The sequence below is a fragment of the Hyperolius riggenbachi genome, chromosome 6 (genome assembly GCF_040937935.1).
Source record: "Hyperolius riggenbachi isolate aHypRig1 chromosome 6, aHypRig1.pri, whole genome shotgun sequence".
NCBI classification, from domain to species: Eukaryota; Metazoa; Chordata; class Amphibia; order Anura; family Hyperoliidae; genus Hyperolius; species Hyperolius riggenbachi.
The window spans coordinates 313,767,611-313,787,426 of record NC_090651.1 but is presented as its reverse complement, the minus strand read 5'-3'; the positions used below and the strand labels follow the sequence as shown (position 1 = coordinate 313,787,426).

At 43.9% G+C, this 19,816-nt stretch overlaps 1 protein-coding gene across 1 annotated transcript in view; it reads right to left on the bottom strand.

Annotated features, from left to right (window-relative positions):
- The window catches only part of LOC137522854 (voltage-dependent calcium channel gamma-6 subunit-like), a 208,385-nt gene extending 201,925 nt beyond the window's left edge, over nt 1-6,460 (bottom strand). The window contains exon 1 of the mRNA XM_068242989.1: nt 5,591-6,460. Within this exon, the coding sequence (XP_068099090.1) occupies nt 5,591-5,909 (319 nt within the window). The 5' untranslated portion in view covers nt 5,910-6,460. The remainder of the gene's footprint in view (nt 1-5,590) is intronic.
- Between the last annotated feature and the right edge of the window lie 13,356 nt (nt 6,461-19,816).

Genomic DNA, 19,816 nt, shown 5'->3' with positions numbered 1-19,816 from the left:
TTTATTTTTTTTTCTCCTCAAACTCAGCATAACTTTTCAGGTTATAACCCGACCTTTGCCCGGAGTATCATCGCATTGCTCCAAGGTCGTTAGAGTTAGCACAAAGTTTGAAAAGAAAATCTTCCTTATTTCTTATAATATTGTTATAATTAAGTTTATTAACAATTACTTTATATTATATACAAAAAAGTACAAATAAAGGAACACAAAACAGAAGGAAGGCTACTTCATACTGCTTCTTCTTGCCAATAGGATGCTTCTTTTCCCATGGAAAGGAAATTTACCCTGAAATATTTTAATAAACAAATCATCTCATACTCTCACCTCATCCTCTCCTCATTGATCATCCAAATGTTCACCCACTCCATCATACTCATGTCCTCCTCATAATCATCCTTCCAAAATTCCCCATCTTACATACACAACATCACCTCTGGGATTCCCCCCCCCCCCCCCCCCTTTCCACAGTATTAATTGATCTTGTCAATCTCTCAGCCTCCTCCATCTTTCTTGTCCATTTCTAGTAAGGTTAGAGATCCCTTCATCCGAGCTCAATGTGCAAATTCCCCACATTTCCTCTATACCTGTCATCCATTCAGCACAATCTAAAGGATCAGGGTCTCTCCAATGTCGAGCAATTATCTTACGAATTATCAGGGAACCCATTTCTTTTAAAAATACAACATCAGGGTATTCATTCTGTTCGGCAATTCCAAAAATAGCTGTGATCTCTGAAATGTTGAAACTATGATCTGTTCTGGAACGGCAAAAGTTCTATTATAATTTTGCCATAACTTCGCCACCACCGAGCAAGTCCACCACATATGGGTCTCTGTGCCCACATCCCCTTCACATCTCCAGCACCGGCCCCCGGCTGAAAATCTCCCCAGTGTACAATACCATCTGGTAGTTACCTTGTATTGTAACAGTTGTAGGTCACTTTCCGGGATTTTCCACAACAAGTAATCCCAGACTGTGTGCCACAACCCCACTAAAGAACTCTGCATCAGCTGATCCCATTTTTGGCAATATTCTGGCAATTTGCTATGATAAGTATTATTTATAAAGTCATGCATGACAGATATAACTTTAGTAGATTTTTTTTTATTAAGGATCAATATTTTATCTATTACATTGAGCTCTCTTCTGATCGGACAATACTATTTGTTTTAAACACTTGTAACCTCCACCAACTGACCGTATTATCCCCAATATTGCGCTCAATTAACAGATTATGGGCTTGATTCACTAACCAGCGCTAAGTGTTAGCGCCGGTGTGAAAAGCCGTTTTTTGTCCCTAGTGCGCGCAAAGCTACTTTGCGCACAGCACCGCTCAATGCGCGCGCAGCGCGGGTGCGCCTATATTAATGCGCGGTGCGATGATACCGTCGCACCTGCTTTCCCTTAAATGTCGCACCTGCCGTTTCAGGGGTACCCGATGCGACGTTTAAGGGGCAGCGGGTGCGTCGCACTGCACACTAATATAAGCGTACCCGGGCTGCGCGCGCAGTGAGCGGGGCTGTATCCATCGTGTGGGCGCAAACCACCTAACGCCGTGGTTTGTGCACACTAAGTCTTAGGGCACACTAACCGGCTTAGCGCCGGTTAGTGAATCAAGCCATATGTATTCCCAGTTCTTTGCTTTCAAAGAAGTTGGTTGGAAAGTTATCATACATGTGTGGTGTTGATGTTACTGACCAATCAATCATCGACAGGAAAATCAGTCCACAAATTGACTTTGACATTCATCTATTTTTACGATATATCTTTTAACTGTGTGAATTATTGAGATGGGAGCTATGAATCTAACTATTGTTCAAAATACCTAATACCAATTTTTAATATGAACCATTAAAAGCTAAGTTTAACATGTGTTAAGCACAATTAAGTAAAGTCTTGATGAGAGTCTTGAATGAGTAGGGCATAATGCATTGCATATAAAATATTGCATTCTGCTCTACTCATCATGTAGTTTAATGCACACACCCCATGCTTCTTAGGCCTGTTGTTGAGTTACTGAGGTACTAAAGTGCTTAAAAGCAGGGGTCCCCAACCACCGTCTGTCATCTCGCCCCTCCCTCCCCCCTTCCTGTAGCGGCGATATGCATGTAGGCACCACCTACCCATACTAGGGCGCTATACTGGGCTCTATACTAGCTATATACTGGGCACTATACTAGCTATACTGGGCACTATACTAGCTATATACTGGGCACTATACTAGCTATATACTGGGCACTATACTAGCTATACTAGGCACTATATTAGCTATACAGGGGCACTACCTACCCATACTGGGCACTATACTAGCTATACTGGGCACTATACTAGCTATACTGGGGCACTACCTACCCATACTGGGCACTATACTAGCTATACTGGGCACTATACTAGCTATACTGGGGCACTACCTACCCATACTGGGCACTAAAATAGCCACACTGGGCAATATACTAGCCATACTGGGCAGTATGCTAGCTATACTGGGACACTATACTAGCTATACTTGGCACTATACTAGCTATACTGGGCACTTTAGTAGCTATACTGGGGAACTACCTACCCATACTGGGACTATACTAGCTATACTGGTGGTCACTATACTAGCTATACTGGGACACTATACTAGCTTTACTGGGACCCTATACTAGCTATACTGGGACACAATGCCAGCTATACTGGGGCACTATACTAGCTATACTGGGGTAACTATACTAGCCATACTGGGGCAACTAAACTCCCTACACTGGGGCAACTATGCTAGCTATGACGCCCCGCACTCCAGCCCCCCCCCCCCCCCCCCCCGTAACCCGCTGCGCACGACACTGTCCACTAGGTCACGCGCAATGCCCCCCCACTACCCAGCGAAAAATTTGGTCAGAAAGTGGTCCCCGGGCTGGAAAAGGTTGGGTCCCCCTGCTTTAAAGGACACCCAAACTGAAAGGGATGCCATATTTATTTCCTTTTAAACAATACCAGTTTCCTGACAGTCCTGCTGATCTCTGACTGCAGTAGTATCTGGATCACACACACACCTGACACAAGCGCGCAGCTATTCTAGTCAGACTTCAGTCAGACACACGTGATGTGCATGCTTGTTCAGGGTCTATGACGGAAAGTGTTAGAGAGAGGTGATCAGCAGGACAGCCAGGCAACTGGTATTGTTTAAAAGGAAATAATTATGGCAGGCTCCATATGCCTCTCAGTTCCGATGTGCTTTAACACAGGATGAAGGTAAGTGACATTTATGTCCTCCAGAACCGGAAATTTGAACTTATCCAACAGCGGGTGCAATTCTTCAATCTCAAGACAAGTTTACATTAAAGTTTATAAGGATATTGTCAAATTTAGCCATTTGTAGAAGTTGTCTAGATGCCAGGCAGGGGCGTAGCAATAGGGGTTGCAGAGGTTGCGACTGCATCGGGGCCCTTTGCCAGAGGGGCCCTGAAGGGCCCTCCCTCAACTTCAGTATTAGCTCTCTATTGGTCCTGCGCGCATAATAATGACTTCTATAGATACTTTGACTAGTGGTAATCATTAACAAACTGTTCCCCATCCCCTTCTTGCACCTCTGACACTGTAGTAGCCATTGGCAGGTTTTGGTACATATAGAGTGCTTGGGGGGCCCCATTGTAAAACTTGTATCAGGGCCCACAGCTCCTTTGCTACGCCACTGATGCCAGGCCCACCCTATGACTGGACTATGTCTACCTTTTACATTATGGTCCTTCTTCAATTCATATTTCCTCCTGAGTTTTCTCCTAGGAGACACTTATTTTATCTTCTGTTTGAAAAAAAAAACTTTTTTAGCACTTTGCATTTAAAAAGGTACCAAAAACTAGGTGAAAAAGTATTGTCAAATGTATTCTGATAATTTTCGTGCCTGCTGGTGTCTTAACATGCATTTTATTGATACGATGATCACCTAGGAGAAATCTTAGGAGAAAAAAAAGAATTGAATAAGAGCCCATAATCATAAGACTTGTTTATGAGTTACTCAGACACCAAGGTGCTTCATTGCAGGAGGCAGATTGTGACGTTTCTGTCCTCTAGTACCAGGAATTTGAACTTACGCAACAGGTGGTGTCACAAACGTCACGTGCAAGACAAGTTTGCACAGAGGTTAACTGAGGATGTTGTCAATTCTAGCTATTTATTAGAAGTTTGTTGGCACTCTTGGCCATCCTATAGTTTTTCCCCCTTGAGTCACTCAGTGATCAAGGTCACAGAATGCATATGCAGGACGGGACTCCTGTATGTCCAACACTCACTTACTTTTATAAGTACTTTTACAATGATAAAACGTGGTTTTGGGGGGTATCATAACGCCTTTTTTTAGGTTTCATAACGGTAAATGTGTCCAGCTAGTGCATGCAGAAAATAATATTTTCATAACAGTTTTATTGAATACAGCAAATCAACGAGGTAAGTGCTGTTAAATGTCCATGGCAATCACACAGCAATCACCCTTAACGGTCTGGGATGGCTGCTCCAAGCTCATAAACATCAAGATCTGATTGGTTGCTATGGATAACTGCACATTTCTGGTTTTGCCGGTGACATGCTGAAGTTCTCCAATTTCAGTGTCGGCAATCCTGACTTTAGACACTCCTATGACACAAAGTTTGGTTGGTCAATAAAAACAAAAAAAAAACTTTGACTTGACCTGTAACTCCAATAACACAACATGAACAGTCTACAAACACTCAAATCCCGATTAGCCATTTGAACAGTTCATTCATTTCTCCAAGCAATAAGTATTCAAAAAGGGAACATGTCATTCAATACCACTTTGCACCATGGCCAGCCCATCAGTCCCGTGGCTGTGCCCAGCCATGCTACATTCCAGCGTCAGCAAGAAGGGTGTTGTATGGGGTGACGCCGGCGCCGTTTGCCAACTAGCAACGTCTAAGTCATTAAAGTAAACAATGCCCATTTTAGAGCCAGAAAGCAGACACATCAATGTACAAAAATGTAAATGCAATTTCTAACGTATCTGTTCATAAACGAAAACAAATCTGAAAGAGGAAAAAAACATAAATAAATACAACTATTAAGGTGCCATTGTTAACAAAATAACCCAATACTAATTACCGACAACAGTTAAGACATCTCGGAGTTGTTTGCAAGATCTCATAGTGATTACAAAAAATGAGGCTGTTTGGGAATTTTGTGAAGGGGTCCAGTTTCATATTTACTAATAGCTAACAACATACGCCATTCTGCCTCTTAAAAAAAATCAATCAGTTTAATTTTGTACCTTCCTTCCCTATTTATTTTTCTTTAGATTATTTACAGCCACCCCATTTATAAGACAGCTATATCTAGTAAATACTGTGCTGTGTTGGTCTCCGGCATTTGGGATGTTACTTATAGCTCAAGATGGCTACTGATGCAGAAACTAAATAATTTCTCACTATAACCTCCAACACAGCCTAGCTTGGAGCTCCTATCTGATTGCCCTTGCAGTTCAAGTGCCTCCCGTGAGCGTGAAGCACTCAGTTCTGAACTTTGCTGTGCCCTGGAGCAACTTGTGTGCTGCCTTCAGTGTAAGCAGTACAAGAACAACATGTAACGGGAAGCACTATACCTCCAGGCAGCTCCGCGGGGCCACAGGTGGCTCGATATTCATCCACATCTGCAATCCACAGTTTTTTGTAGCAGAACTTCCATAGCCCGAAATGGGCAGCTTCGCAGGTCACGCTGTTATTCTGCTTGTAGGTGTTCACCTCCACCCAGAACTCTGTCCCAACTGCCAGCACCGAGAGCGTCACCCCTATCAGGGCCACAAAAAAGGCCAGCTTGATCTTGCCCTCTTGAGCATCAGATAAGCCCTTTCCACGCTGCCCTCTGCCTCGTCCAGAGAAGCGCTGCTCCTCCTCTTGCATGAAAAAATTAGGCCACATCATTTGGATAGTGGATGCTCTTCCCTCAGCTAGGAGAACTGATTAAAATCACCCTCGCGGTTGACACCCTCGTCTTGCTTCTTCTTCTTCCTTCCACTGATCTTCCTCGTCTTTTCCGTTAGAATTGAGGTCGCTGAAAGGGAATCTGCTGTAAGTTTCACAGGCTAGAGAGAGACGCAGCAGGGACATCAGCGTGCTCTCCCCCTTTCTGCTTTCTCTCTCCCCCTCTTGCTGTTACACACAGACGCACACACATGGCCTGGAAATAATCCCTGCACCTGTTACATTCATCAGATCTCCCAGGCAGAGCTGTTATTTTAAGGTTCCCTTAAAGGCACTTGCCTCATGCACAGGCGACAGAGATCATCAGGATGAGGCTAAAGACAAAAATGAAGTTAACTTATCTCTGTTCAGCCCCTGATAATATGTGCACCTGCCTCGGCTGTTGTTGTATCCTCTTCCTAGCTGTGATGCGTGCTCACGTGCCAAGCCATGCAATGTAGCCTCGATTTTTTTTTATTATGCTCCTGCTTTGATTCTTGCTTCCTTCCGCGGAGCTCGTACTTAGCACAAATCCCAGAGCCACAAATGTAACGCTGTCGCTCTTTTCCTGTTGCTTCTTCTGGGCTCAGTCAGGCCTAATTTAGTTCAAGCGCTCACTGTGCTCTTGCACGACTATTGATCTGGATTCCCTAACATTAATAAGTCTCTAACATCTAAGCACTTAGCAAGGGAAGCAGCAATCTAGAAGAACACTAAGCTTTCAAAGGACTACAAGCAAATCTCTTGTCTAAGCATCACTGCTTCCAATAAGTCACTGGGCAAATTATTTATTGATTGGTAGGAAGGACATGCAGATTGCTTTGTGAAGAAATGGCGTAAGATATGTTGTTGTTTTTGTTGCTGTTTGCTTATAAGGAATACTGCAGGGAAAGCCTGTGCGGCAGATAGATAAGGAATAGCTTTCAGTGAGTCTGTGTGGTTAGGAGCGTATGTGCTCTGACAAACTGGCTAGGCAGCTCAGTAATGCGCTGTCAGGAACCAAACTGCCTCCAGCTCAACCCAGTCTACTTCCACAGAGATGCAAAGCACAATAATGAGGGATGTTTTCAATGCTGCAGACTTAGCTATAGAGCTCTCTCTCACACGGACAGTGAATGCTGACATGTGGATGCTATACCATGATTAGTAACCAGAATGCATCAGTGCTTGCAGAAGCCACAAATCATCATTAATGTGGACATTGTCACTGAAGGTGACCATTTTTTTTTTAATTGACTGTTGATTGTTGAATACATTGGATGAAATTGAGCTTTTTTTCTTGAATTTTCTCATCTTGCTTATTATTCACCTCAACTGTAAGAAGGAATAATTTGTAAAATCAAAAATGATAGGGTTGATGAATGAAGCTGCGGTTATAGCGCTCTGCATAGGCAGTGCACGGCAATATTACTGTTACTATCTCTTGCAGTGTATCGCGCGTTACGCCATTAGCCTGACCCGCTGTACATAACGCAGCCATTACTATGGTAACACACATTACGCTATTTGCGTAATGCGCATAACTGTAGCAACACTCATATGAATTATGTGCCGCGGGTTATGCTAATAGTGTAACACACGATATACTGTTGGTGGTAGTAATGGACTAATAATATCAATATCACTGCCAGTTAGTGCATCAACCCCAAAGAAAGATAAATCATTAGAGAAAAAGAGAAGGAAAGTTAGATCGAGGAATAAACAGATAGGAGGGCTTATTCACAAAAGTTCAGTCCTGCTCATGGTTATTTTATCAATATTTACGTTGACAAGGTTGCATTTATTCCTTAGTTAGGGTGACTCGCTTTACCTAGGTAATGCAAGCATTGCTTGTTGCATAAACCATATAACTGTAGCAACACTCGCATAAGCTAAATAACATAGGTTGCGCTAATTGCGCAATGCACATTACCTTGTCAGCATCATTAATGGTAATCTTTACCGGACTGTTGTGAATATGCATCTTTAAAAAGAGATCATTCATAAGAAAGAGGCTTATACACGGTCAACAAAAGTCTTTTAAATGCATGATTATCAAACAACTTGAAGAAGTTAGACAACTTTTGTCAAGTAAAAGATGTGCAAACAACAAGGCGTTATCACTGATAAGAGGCGACCAACGACTGATACGATGCAACTCAAGTCAAACCAACAGCTGGATTGACTTGAGCTGCACCTTATCAGTCGTTGGTCGCCTCTTATCAGTGATAACGCCTTGTCGTTTGCACGTCTTTTACTTGACAAAAGTTGTCCAACTTATTCAAGTTGTTTGTAAATCGTGCATTTAAAAGACTTTTGTTGAGCCTTAATGCTGGGAATACACGATGCGTTTTTGCAGCAGATAGATGGGTTCGATAGACAATTTCTGACATGTCCAATCTCACGTTCGATCATTTTGCCGCTCGATTTCTGATAGAAGTGAATGGAAAAAGATAAGAAAAATGAGTGGACAATAAGAGAATCAAGCGGCAAAATCTATCGATTGGAGAATCGAGCGGCAGAAACGCATCATGTATTCCCAGCATTAGGCCCATAAGGAGAGATACATCTTGAGATAAATAGAAAAGGAGAGATGAATAGACAGGGAAAGATACATCTTGAGCTAAACAGATAAGGGTGTGTATTCACTAATGGCCGGTAAACTATGTAATGTACCTTATGTAGTTTGTGTAATGTATGGGTGATATAGAGACTAGCGAAGTCGTCCCATGGTGGTGTGCAAACATGTTTTAAGCTGGCCACTAACGGTCCAATTTCTAGTGAAAAATCGTTCGAGCGATCAGAAATTCTGATTGGACGAAAAATCGTTCACTACACCATCAACTAACCAATCATTGCTTCCTATCTATCACGACCACCAAGAAAATCCAAATTTTCGTTCGACGAAAATTCATTCAGGCGACATTTTTTTTCACTCGTTAATAATCGATTGTGTCCACCAATGGATATTATTTACAACCAATCCGATCCGAATTTCTGATCGCTCGAACGATTTTTTGCTAGAAATTGGACCGTTAGTGGCCAGGTTTAAGATTGTGTAGTATGGTAAAGTGGCTTAAAGATTCCTCATGATTGTATTAATGTGCTTTGGTGAGGTGTTTTTTACAGATTTTTTTGCTGGGTTAATCCTCCGCCCAATAGTGGTTTCTGGGGGAGAAGTTGTGGAGATACAGCTGTGGGTAGTATTCTCTTTCTATTGGTCCAGGTGTGCCCTATGGGTAAAGATCAAAGGAGATATAGCTAGAGTGTAGTCACGACACCCTGAGGAATCGCCCATAGGGGGTGGGAAATGAGTCGGTAGGCGGAGCCTGTGAGCCACAATAGATTCCTGTTACACTCCACTGCTCAATGCAGGAGTTGCCCAGTGTCTTTGAATGTGTGTTGGGATAAACAGATAAAGGGCTTGATGCACATTGTCCATGCATTGTTGGTAACACATGTAGGGGTTGATTCACTGTGACAGGCAGCCTACAGGGCCAATCAAAGTGCGGGAATCTCGTACTTTGAAACTGCTAGACCCGCTGGGCTCCAGGCGGGCTCAGTGGGGCGCTCGTTGAGAGTAACGAAGCGCCCTTTACAATATCTAAGCACAGTGTAATTTCACTGTGCACACTATGGCTGCATAGCATGCGCAGGCCATTTTAACACTCTCTGAACTCATTAAAGGGAACCTAAACTGAGAAGGATATAGATGTTTCCTTTTAAAATAATACCAGTTGCCTGGCTCTCCTGCTGATACTGTGTCTCTAATGCTTTTAGCCACAGCCCCTCAACAAGCATGCAGATCAGGTGCTCTGACTGAAGTCAGATTGGATTAGCTGCATGCTTGTTTCAGGTCTGTTATCCAGACACTACTGCAGCTAAAGAGATCAGCAGGACTGGCAAGCAACTGGTATTGTTTAAAAGGAAACAGCCATATCCCTCTCAGTTAAGGTTCCCTTTAAGTTGTGCTGCCGACCTGCTGTAGCAGCACAGCTTAGTGAACCAAGCACGTCATTGGATAAGTGGGGCTGTGTAAAGGAATGCTCATTCAGATTCCGCAGAATTGAAATTTCCACATTTCCGGTCAGAAAATGGTAATTGGAAATCTGATTTTGATGGAAATACCGCATCACTGCATCTTGCTAATCATAGGCCAATCACAGAACTCGGAAGCAATGGACCAATCAGAAAATGCAGGCAACTTGGAAGTATTTGGCCAATCAGAGAATGCAAAAAATGACCAAAAAAAAACTTCTCGGAAATCGAAATAGTTAATCGGTATTGGCGGAAGTCAGAGTCTCCGCAGAATCGTAAATCAGCATTTCCAACCATCCCTAGTTAGTTATGCACTAAACCTGTCTGCTTTTTGCGTATTTAGTGAATTAGTCCCAATAAAGAGATAAATCATTAGCTAAATCAGATGAGGGGGATTATTCCCTAAATATTTGTAACATTTATGTGCACGGACAGCGCATGTATATTTTAGTGGGCATTACACTATCTATACAACATGTTATGTAGTTCGTGTAACTAACGTTAAGTGCACAATGCTTGCTTGTATAACACGTTCTATGCAAATAGCATAGCATGCATTATACAAGCAACATGTGCATTGTGTGTATAATTTTAGTTATGCAAATAACCTTCGGCATGTCGTTTCTGTAGCGCCCAGCAAAATGGATGTGTACACATACTGTACATTCCACCAATATTTAGTGAATACACCCCAAGGAGAGATAAATCATGACATGACGAGGATATTTAAATCATAAGCAATCAACCCTTTGCAATCCTTTTTGCCGATTACCCATGTCGTCCCCTCATACCTATTTTTTTTTTCAGGGTACTGGTGGGATTTGGGTGATTGGGAAAAAGGACCAGGGATCTGGAGGCTCTACAAGTGTGGCCTGAGGTGGAGGAGGTGACCCTACATCAGAGGCGGGGCCAGTGCCAGCTAGGGCTCTGCAACTCCTCCCACTTGCACAAGGGCCAGCATCATTTTTGCTATTACACGGTGCTGCTGCTAGAAAGGATCAAAGTATCGGAATTTGTCCAATACTTTGATCCATATAGGAGGACACTATTCCAGTCCATATCCAGTAGCGGTGCCCCTGCAATTGGGAAGAATTTGGCAGAGTGGTCCGGCACTCTGATCAGTAGAGTATGGCGCTGTCTCTGATTTTATAACAGCGCCATCTAGCAGAAGCCACATTTTCCTACATTGGACTGTTTTCGACATTGGTGCTTTAGGGCAAAATGCTAATTTTCCAACATAGTAAAAGAGGCGCCCACACTCGTGAACACTGCTGACTTAGGCACTTTTTGTTGACCTGAGGAAGCGGGCCAGTACCTGTGAAACGCGTTGTCTTTATTGTGCATCATTAAAATGTATTTCTACCTATGTGGTATTATTATTATTATTTAGTATTTATATAGCGCCGACATATTACGCAGCGCTGTACAGTGTATATATTGCTTTGTCACTAACTGTCCCTCAAAGGAGCTCACAATCTAATCCCTACCATTGCCATATGTCTATATTATGTAGTGTAAGTACTGTAGTCTAGGGCCAATTTTAAGGGGAGCCAATTAACTTATCCGTATGTTTTTGGAATGTGGGAGGAAACCAGAGTTCCCGGAGGAAACCCACGCAGACACGGAGAGAACATACAAACTCTTTGCAGATAGTGCCCTGGCTGAGATTCGAACCAGGGACCCAGCGCTGCAAGGCAAGAGAGCTAATCACTATGCCACCGTGCTGTGGTATGTTCATTGATGGAGGTAACAACACAAGCAAGATAGGGAGCATCGATGTAGATAGGTGGTGTGCTCAGACCCCCACCCCAGTGCCTCTTGAGGCCAGCAATGTCCAAAGATAGAGATGGGTCAGCACCAGAAAAGTAAATTATAGCTCTTTATTCATTAAGATAGGTTGCAGCAACAGACGCTGTTTCGGGCTGTCCTAGCCCTCTATCAAACTGCCAATGACCACCATCATTGGCAGTTTGAAAAAGGGCTAGGACAGCCCGAAACAGCGTTTGTTACTGCGACCTATCTTAATGAATAAAGAGCTATAATTTACTTTGGTTGTGCCGACCCATCTCTATCTTTGGACATTGATGGAGGTAAGACATAATTACTTCTATACTATATGATTTAAAGTTAAGTTATATTCTGGGCGCCTCCTACACATTATTTTAGCTACTGTATGTATATAGTCCGACACTCTGATCAGTAGAAGATGACGCTATATCGGATTTTATAAAAACACCATCTAGCAGCAGCTACATTTTCCTACATTGGACTGTGTCTGACATTCGTGCTTTAGGGGAAAATGCCAATGTCCAACATAGTCCAACATAGGATTAGTGAGATAGCAATAGGTTTTGTGAATCAATGCCAAAGAAAGAAAATTATGAGTTAAGGCAGGGCCACTGTTCAACTTTTTCTCAGCAGATACATTTTCTCTTATCTACAAAATAATTTTTCTGCACATGCAAATGAAAAAGTACTAGATCGTAGGTAGTAGGTAAAAAGTATTATCAATGCATTTTCTTGCTTGCTGGGGACTTTAACCCATTCGCGTTCCGTCGTTTTCACTTGAGCAATGTTCACCTCCCATTGATTAGCCTATAACTTTATCACTACTTATCACAATGAACTGATCTATATCTTGTTTTTTCCGCCACCAATTAGGCTTTCTTTGGGGGATACATTTTGCTAAGAGCCACTTTACTGTAAATGCGTTTTAACAGGAAAAATAAGAAAAAAACGGAAAAAATTAATTATTTCTCAGTTTTCAGCCATTATAGTTTTAAAATAATACATGCCTCCATAATTAAAACTCACGTATTGTATTTGCCCATATGTCCCGGTTATTACACCGTTAAAATTATGTCTCTATCACAATGTATGGCGACAATATTTTATTTGGAAATAAAGGTGCATTTTTTCCATTTCCCATCTATCACTATTTACAAGTTCAAAATAAAAAAAATATAGAAATATTGCATCTTTACATTGATATTTAAAAAGTTTAGACCCTTAGGTAAATATTTACATGTTGTTTTTTTTTTTTACTGTAATGTCTTCTTTTTTATATTAAACATTTTATTTGGGTATTTTTGGGAGGGTGGGATGTAAACAATAGTTTTATAATGTAAATGTGTGTTTAGTTTTATTTTTTTTACTTTTAGTTGTAGTTTTACTTTTTGGCCACAAGATGGAGGCCATGAGTTTGTTTACATGACGTCACTCTAAGCGTAACATACGCTTAGAGAGACGCATGGGGGAGGCAACAGTCAGAAAAAGCGCATCTTCCGAGGGAAGCTGTCGCTTTTTCAGCAGGGGAGAGGAATCAGTGATCGGGCACCATAGCCCGATTCACTGATTGCCTGGCTAACGAACCGTGGGCCGGCAGCACGCGTGCACGCGCGCGATCGGCTGCGGGAGCGCGCATGGTTCCTAGACGTAGAAACTACGTCCAGGAACTAAAATAGGTTAAAGATGTTTTATTGATAAGGGCCCATATGCAATTCACTTGTTCTCCTTAAGGTAGCCATACACTGGTCGATTTACCATCAGATTCGACCAACAGATAGATCCCTCTCTGATCGAATCTGATCAGAGAGGGATCGTATGGCTGCCTTTACTGCAAACAGATTGTGAATCGATTTCAGCCTGAAACCGATTCACCATCTGCTGAGCTGCCGCTGTCGCCTGTCCCCCCCCCCCTGCATACATTACCTGAAGCCTGGTCCCGGGCATCTTCTCTGCATCACGGCATCCACGTATAACTTTCTGTCACTACAGTGACAGCGGAAGTTCAAATAGAGCGCCCTCTATTTGTACTTCCGCTGTCACTGCAGTGACACAGGAAGTTACACACGGATGCCGGATGCCGTGATGCAGAAGGTGATGCGGAGAAGATGCCAGCCGGGAGGTGATGCGGAGAAGATGCCGGGAGCCAGCTTCAGGTAATGTATACCTGTGTTGATCGTACGCCACTAGCGATGTGCTCCCTACCCGTGAGCGATCGACGGTAATTTCCCGCACGGAGCGATCGACGGGACCGATCTATTTCGGGATGAAATCGATCGAAATTTAGCGTGAACGATTTGACAGCAGATTCGATCCCAGTGATCGAATCTGCTGTCGATCGGTGGGTAATCGGCCTAGTGTATGACCAGCTTTAGTTTTCTCCTAAGAGATTTTTTTTTCTGTTTAATCTCTTGCCAACTGCTCCACGCCGATTGGCTTGAGCAGTGCGGCAGCCCCAGGACCGCTCCACACTGATTGGTGTGAACGGTTGGGAATGGGCTTTGCAGGAGAGCGCGCTTGTGCGCATCTCTGCTCTGATGACGGTGCTCCGCCCGGCCTTCAGGAGACTGTTAGACGGCGAAACCGCTGTCTAATAGGACTGTACAGCGCTGTGATCTAAGGCAGCACTGTACCGGGGACAGCCTTGTGACACGGCTGACCCCCAGGGACACAGGAGCAATCTGCTGTGATAGGCTGACTGGGGGAGGGAGGGAAAATTAATAAAAAATACAAGTTTTTATTTAAAAAAATAATAACATAAATATTTGTAATAAAAGAAATAAACATTGGGGGAGCGATCAGACCCCGCCAACAGAGAGGGAGAAAAGCACTTGTGTGCTGAGTTGTGCGGCCCTGCAGCGAGCCGTTAAAGCTGCAGTGACCCAATTTGTGAAAAAAGGCCTGGTCACTAGTGGGGTTTAACACCACGGTCCTTAAGTGGTTAAAATAACTTCTTAGCACTTTCCAATTGAAGAAGTACCAAAAAGTACTGTCAAAATTATTTCCTCGCTTGCTGGTGGCTTAACCCCCCTGGCGGTATAAAAAATTCCGCCAGGAGGCAGCGCAGCAGTTTTTTTTTTCTGTTTCTTATATCATGCCCAGGGCTCGCTACATGATAGCCGCTGCTCAGCGGCATCCCCCCGCCTGCTTCGATCGCCTTCGGCGATCTCCGATCAGGAAATCCCATTTAAACAATGGGATTTCCTGGAGGGCTTCCCCCGTCGCCATGGCGATGGGGCGGGATGACGTCACCGACGTCGGGACGTCATTGGGAGTCCCGATCCACCCCTCAGCGCTGCCTGGCACTGATTGGCCAAGCAGCGCACGGGATCTGGGGGGGGGGGGGGCGCGCGGCGCGACGGATGGCGGCGATCGGTGTGCTGACGCAGCTAGCAAAGTGCTAAAATCGGCCCAGCAGGGCGGGGTTACCGCCAAGGAGGTTATAGGATACCCGAACTGACACGTGACATTATGAGATAGACATGTGTATGTACAGTGCTTAGCACACAAATAACTATGCTGTGTTCCTTTTTTTCTTTCTCTGCCTGAAAGAGTTAAATGTCAGGTATGTAAGTGGCTGACTCAGACAGGAAGTGACTACAGTGTGACCTTCTCTGATAAGATAAGAATTCCAACTGTAAAACACTTTCCTAGCAGAAAATGGCTTCTGAGAGCAAGAAAGAGATAAAAGGGGGAATTTCTTATCAGTGAGGGTCACACTGTAGTCACTTCCTGTCTGAGTCAGGACTGAGTCAGCCACTTACATACCTGATATTTAACTCTTTCAGGCAGAGAAAGAAAAAAAAAAGGAACACAGCCTAGTTATTTATGTGCTAGGCACTGTACATACACATGTCTATCTCATAATGTCACATGTCACCTCGGGTATCCTTTAAAAAGTATTTTATTGATAAGATATAAAATATCACCTAGGATAAGACTATTAGGAGAAAAATTGAAATGAACGTGTGATAAATCATGAGATAAAGAAAGATTATTCACAAGATACGTTTTATGAAAAACCCTGATATTCTGTTGTAACCCTGTTTCATGCAGTGAGCTACACTTGAATTGATGTATGCAGCACTTTTGCATTACTTTTACTGGCACACAATGCAGTTTACTGAAAATAAATGCATTGCAAGCAGCATTTGTATGCAATGTGATATGCAGATATATTTGATTAATGAAAATGAGCGCATAGTGTGACAATGTACATGATAATGCCAGAACCCTCGGATCAGCTTATTTCGGCATGCAAAACTGGGCGCCCCATAGCAGCAATGTTATGCTGCGTGGGGCACGTAACGGTAATTTGGGGCTCTGGCGGCTGCCAGACCCCGAATTACATCTCCTCTGAGTTGCGACAACTCGGAGGGGGAATAGTTTTTAACGCCGCCTCGGAGTTTAGCGGCAGCGGTGAGAGCCGTCATTCGGCTCTCACCGTGCTGAACTGAGCGGCGACAAAATAATATGCACCCCAGAATCACCCAGAACTACTGCGCTTGCGCAGTCCACTCTGGCCCACGTGGCGGTGATTGATAGCCACGCTTCTCGTGGGAAAGAGGGTATCAGCTATTGATTGGAATGATGTTCAATCCTTCGTTAAAGTTCTTGGTTAAAGGAACTGTAACCAAATTAACATAATGAATAAAATTGTTTACAACAGTTTATACAATACTGTTACATTTAAAGGACCACTATCGAGAAAAAAGTAGGCAGTTAAAATCTGACAGAACTGTCAGGTTTTGGACCAGTCCATTTCCTCAGGGTTTTCTTTGTTTTCAACAGTATTTCCTGAACAGCAGTTGCAAAGTCTAACTGACAAAATAGTGTGCAAGTGAGTAGGGAGGCTAGCTGGCAACTTACTATTTTGGCAGTCAAACTGTCGTTCAGGAAATGCTGTTGTAAACAAAGAAAGCCCTGAGTATCCCCCAATGAGGAGATGGACTAGTCCAAAACCTGTCGGTTCTGTCAGATTTTAACTGCCTACTTTTTTTTCGCGATAGTGGTCCTTTAACAATAAAAATACAGTAAGTAGGAACTGGTCTATGCGAGGAAAGGTCAGTTTGGGAAGGTGTGGGACTTCTGGGATGTGAATTATGAATGGTGGGGATGGGATTTGAAATAGGTAGGACCATAAATATATGATGGTGTAAGATATACACTCCCTTTATGGGAGTTGGAGGGAGGCGAGATTTATTCGACACTGGTAATATAGTACTATGTGATATAGAGGTACTATTGTGCTATTATCTTTTTCTTGTTTTGCTTTTTTGTTTTAGATTATAATTTATATTCATGGCCCGATTTCCTATAAGGCCCTATAGGCAAGTGCCTACTGGCGCCTGATGATGGAAAGGCATCTCAGTCCTGTCCTCAAGCGCCTCCCTCCCTCCTTCCCTATGCAGAGTCCCGAGCAGTGCACAAATGAGAGATTACTTACCCAGCTCCTGGCATTTCACTGAGGAGATCTCCCTTCAGTCAGGGGCCTCTCTGGCTACCTAATCCTAATATTGAGGGTACTTCTGGCTACCTTTTACTAAGGGGCCCCTGTAGTATGACGGGCAATGGAAGTGAAGGAGAGGTGACAGCTGGGCCAGCCAGCACACGGCCAGCGGTGCGATTCTAGGTTCATGGAGGGCGAAGTCTAAGGTGCCAGGACATTTGCGCCTAGAGGCTCCTGTGATGTAAATGTGGGCCTTGTTATATTCTCAAGATCTCTAGGACCCTTTCTATATATACAATGTTCATCGAAGCATAATTTAATTGCCCCATTTTGGGACCAGGACTCCTGTTCTGTAACAGATTGAATAAGTAATGTGACTCCTCTTTTGAGCAAAAATGTCCCGTATCATATGCATTTCATTGTATATTTCTACTTTTTTTTATTGTTGCTTGCCAATAAACAGATTCATTAAAAAAAAAAAAAGTAGGAACAGAAAAACAGTACTGTATATTTTGTAACATGGAGACAAAGGGCTTGATTCACGAAACCGTGATAGCTCATAGCATGGCCATGCTAGCGTTTTTGCTCACGTTTTTGCGCACAATCGTGGGTATAAATTTGCTATTGTGCATGAAAATTCACGATTGTGTGCAAAAAATGCGAAAACGCTAGAGCGGCCGTGGTATGAGTTATCACGGTTTAGTGAATCATGCCCAAAGTACAGTGGCGCAGTGGTTAGCACTCTCGCCTTTGCAGCGCTGTGTCCCCACTATCTGCACAGTGTTTGTATGTTCTCCCCGTGTCTGCGTGGGTTTCATTCCACATCCCAGAAGCATACAGAAAAGTTCATTGGCTTCCCCCTAAATTAGCCCTAGATTACGATAAATACATTACAGGATGCATACATAGACACATGACTATGGTAGGGATTACATTCTGAGGGACAGTAAAGTGACAAGACAATATACTTTATACTTCGCTGGAGAAGATGTCAGCTCTATGTAAAATAATAATAATAATAATGTGTGAAACATTTTAACTTGAGTCGTTTGTAAATAGGAGACTGTCTGTGTACAGCAATATACAGGTAGTCCCCGACTTACGAACGACCCGCCGATACGAACGGCATGGATTCTGTGTTTCCATGGGAACATGTAAAAAACAATGTTTCAAATTGGACTTGTAGTTTTTGAGAAAATCGATTTAAAAAAAAAATCAAAGAAAAAATGGCTTTTAAACTTGTATAAGCAGGTACAAAGGGCAGAGGTGACACAGAGGGGACACTGGAGGCACAGGGGACACAGAGGATGTACAAGGGGACAGAGATGGCACAATGTTCTGAGTTAAATACAGATTCAGGTTAAGAACGAACCTACAGTCCCTATCTCGTTTGTTAACCGGGGACTACCTGTATAGCTATAGCAAGCTATTTCTGATGCTGAAACCGGGATATTTAATAAACAGGTAGAAGAATCACAGGGGCTTATTTATAATACTACCACTACTAATAATAAAAAATTAAAAAGTGGAGATATTGATTACATTTTATCTCATGTAGGTACTGGGTATCTGAAGCAACCCAATAATTTCTAGCTGGTGCACATACTATGTTGTTCTTGCAAATATACAAAGCTTGGAACTGGACTAATCAAAATCATAAGCTAGAGACAGCAGAGTGGGTGGCCAGAGGCGATGGGTGCACGGCATGGACGGCGGTAGCAGCAGGTGTGTGCAGCGATTTGTTGTTATGCGCCGGTTTCTGGTCCTTAAAGTGGTCTGAATGTCAGCATTTCTACTTTGCTCTAAAAGATTCCTCATAGCCTGAAAGGTAGTATCCCATAATTTTTTCTTTCAGCAGAACATCACTGATGTCACGAATGGGGCAGCTGCGGCAGTGGCGTTCCTACCGTCAAGCGGCAGGGGCGGCCCGCACCGGGTGTCTTGATGCTTAGGGGGTGACACCGGGAGTCCTGTGTTGCCGCCCCTGCCGCTGCAGTCAGTGCACATGTTGTGCAAATTTGGGATTTTACACCCCCCGTGGCCGTCCCCGCTGACAACCTATGTGTGTCGTCCCCCCCCCGTCGCCCCCCCCCCCCCCCCCCCCCCCGGGCCTTCCCCGGTGACAGGCAGGACTCAGGAGCAGCCCAGCTTCAGACCTCCGACCAGCCGGCGACCAGTATGCGGGCACTAGGACCCAGCGGACACCGCACTGATATGCGGAAGTGACATCACTTCCGCATATACGGCGTGGTGTTCACTGAGTTCGGTGCGCCCGCATACTGGTCGCCGGCTGATACTGAGGTCTGAAGCTGGGCTGCTCCTGCCTGTCACCGGGGAAGGCCTGTGAGGTGAGGGGGGGGGGGGGGTAGGTTGTCAGCGGGGACGGCCACGGGGGGTGTAAAATCCCAAATTTGCACAACGAGTGAAGGGCACCTGTCACTATCTAACCTGGGGGGGATCCCTATTACTATCTAACCTAGGGGGTCCCTGTCACTAACTGGGGGTCGCTGTCACTATCTTACCTGGGGCAGTGGGGGGTCCCTGTCACTATCTAACCTGGGGTGTCCCTGTCACTATCTAACCTGGGGTGTCCCTGTCACTATCTAACCTGGGGGGT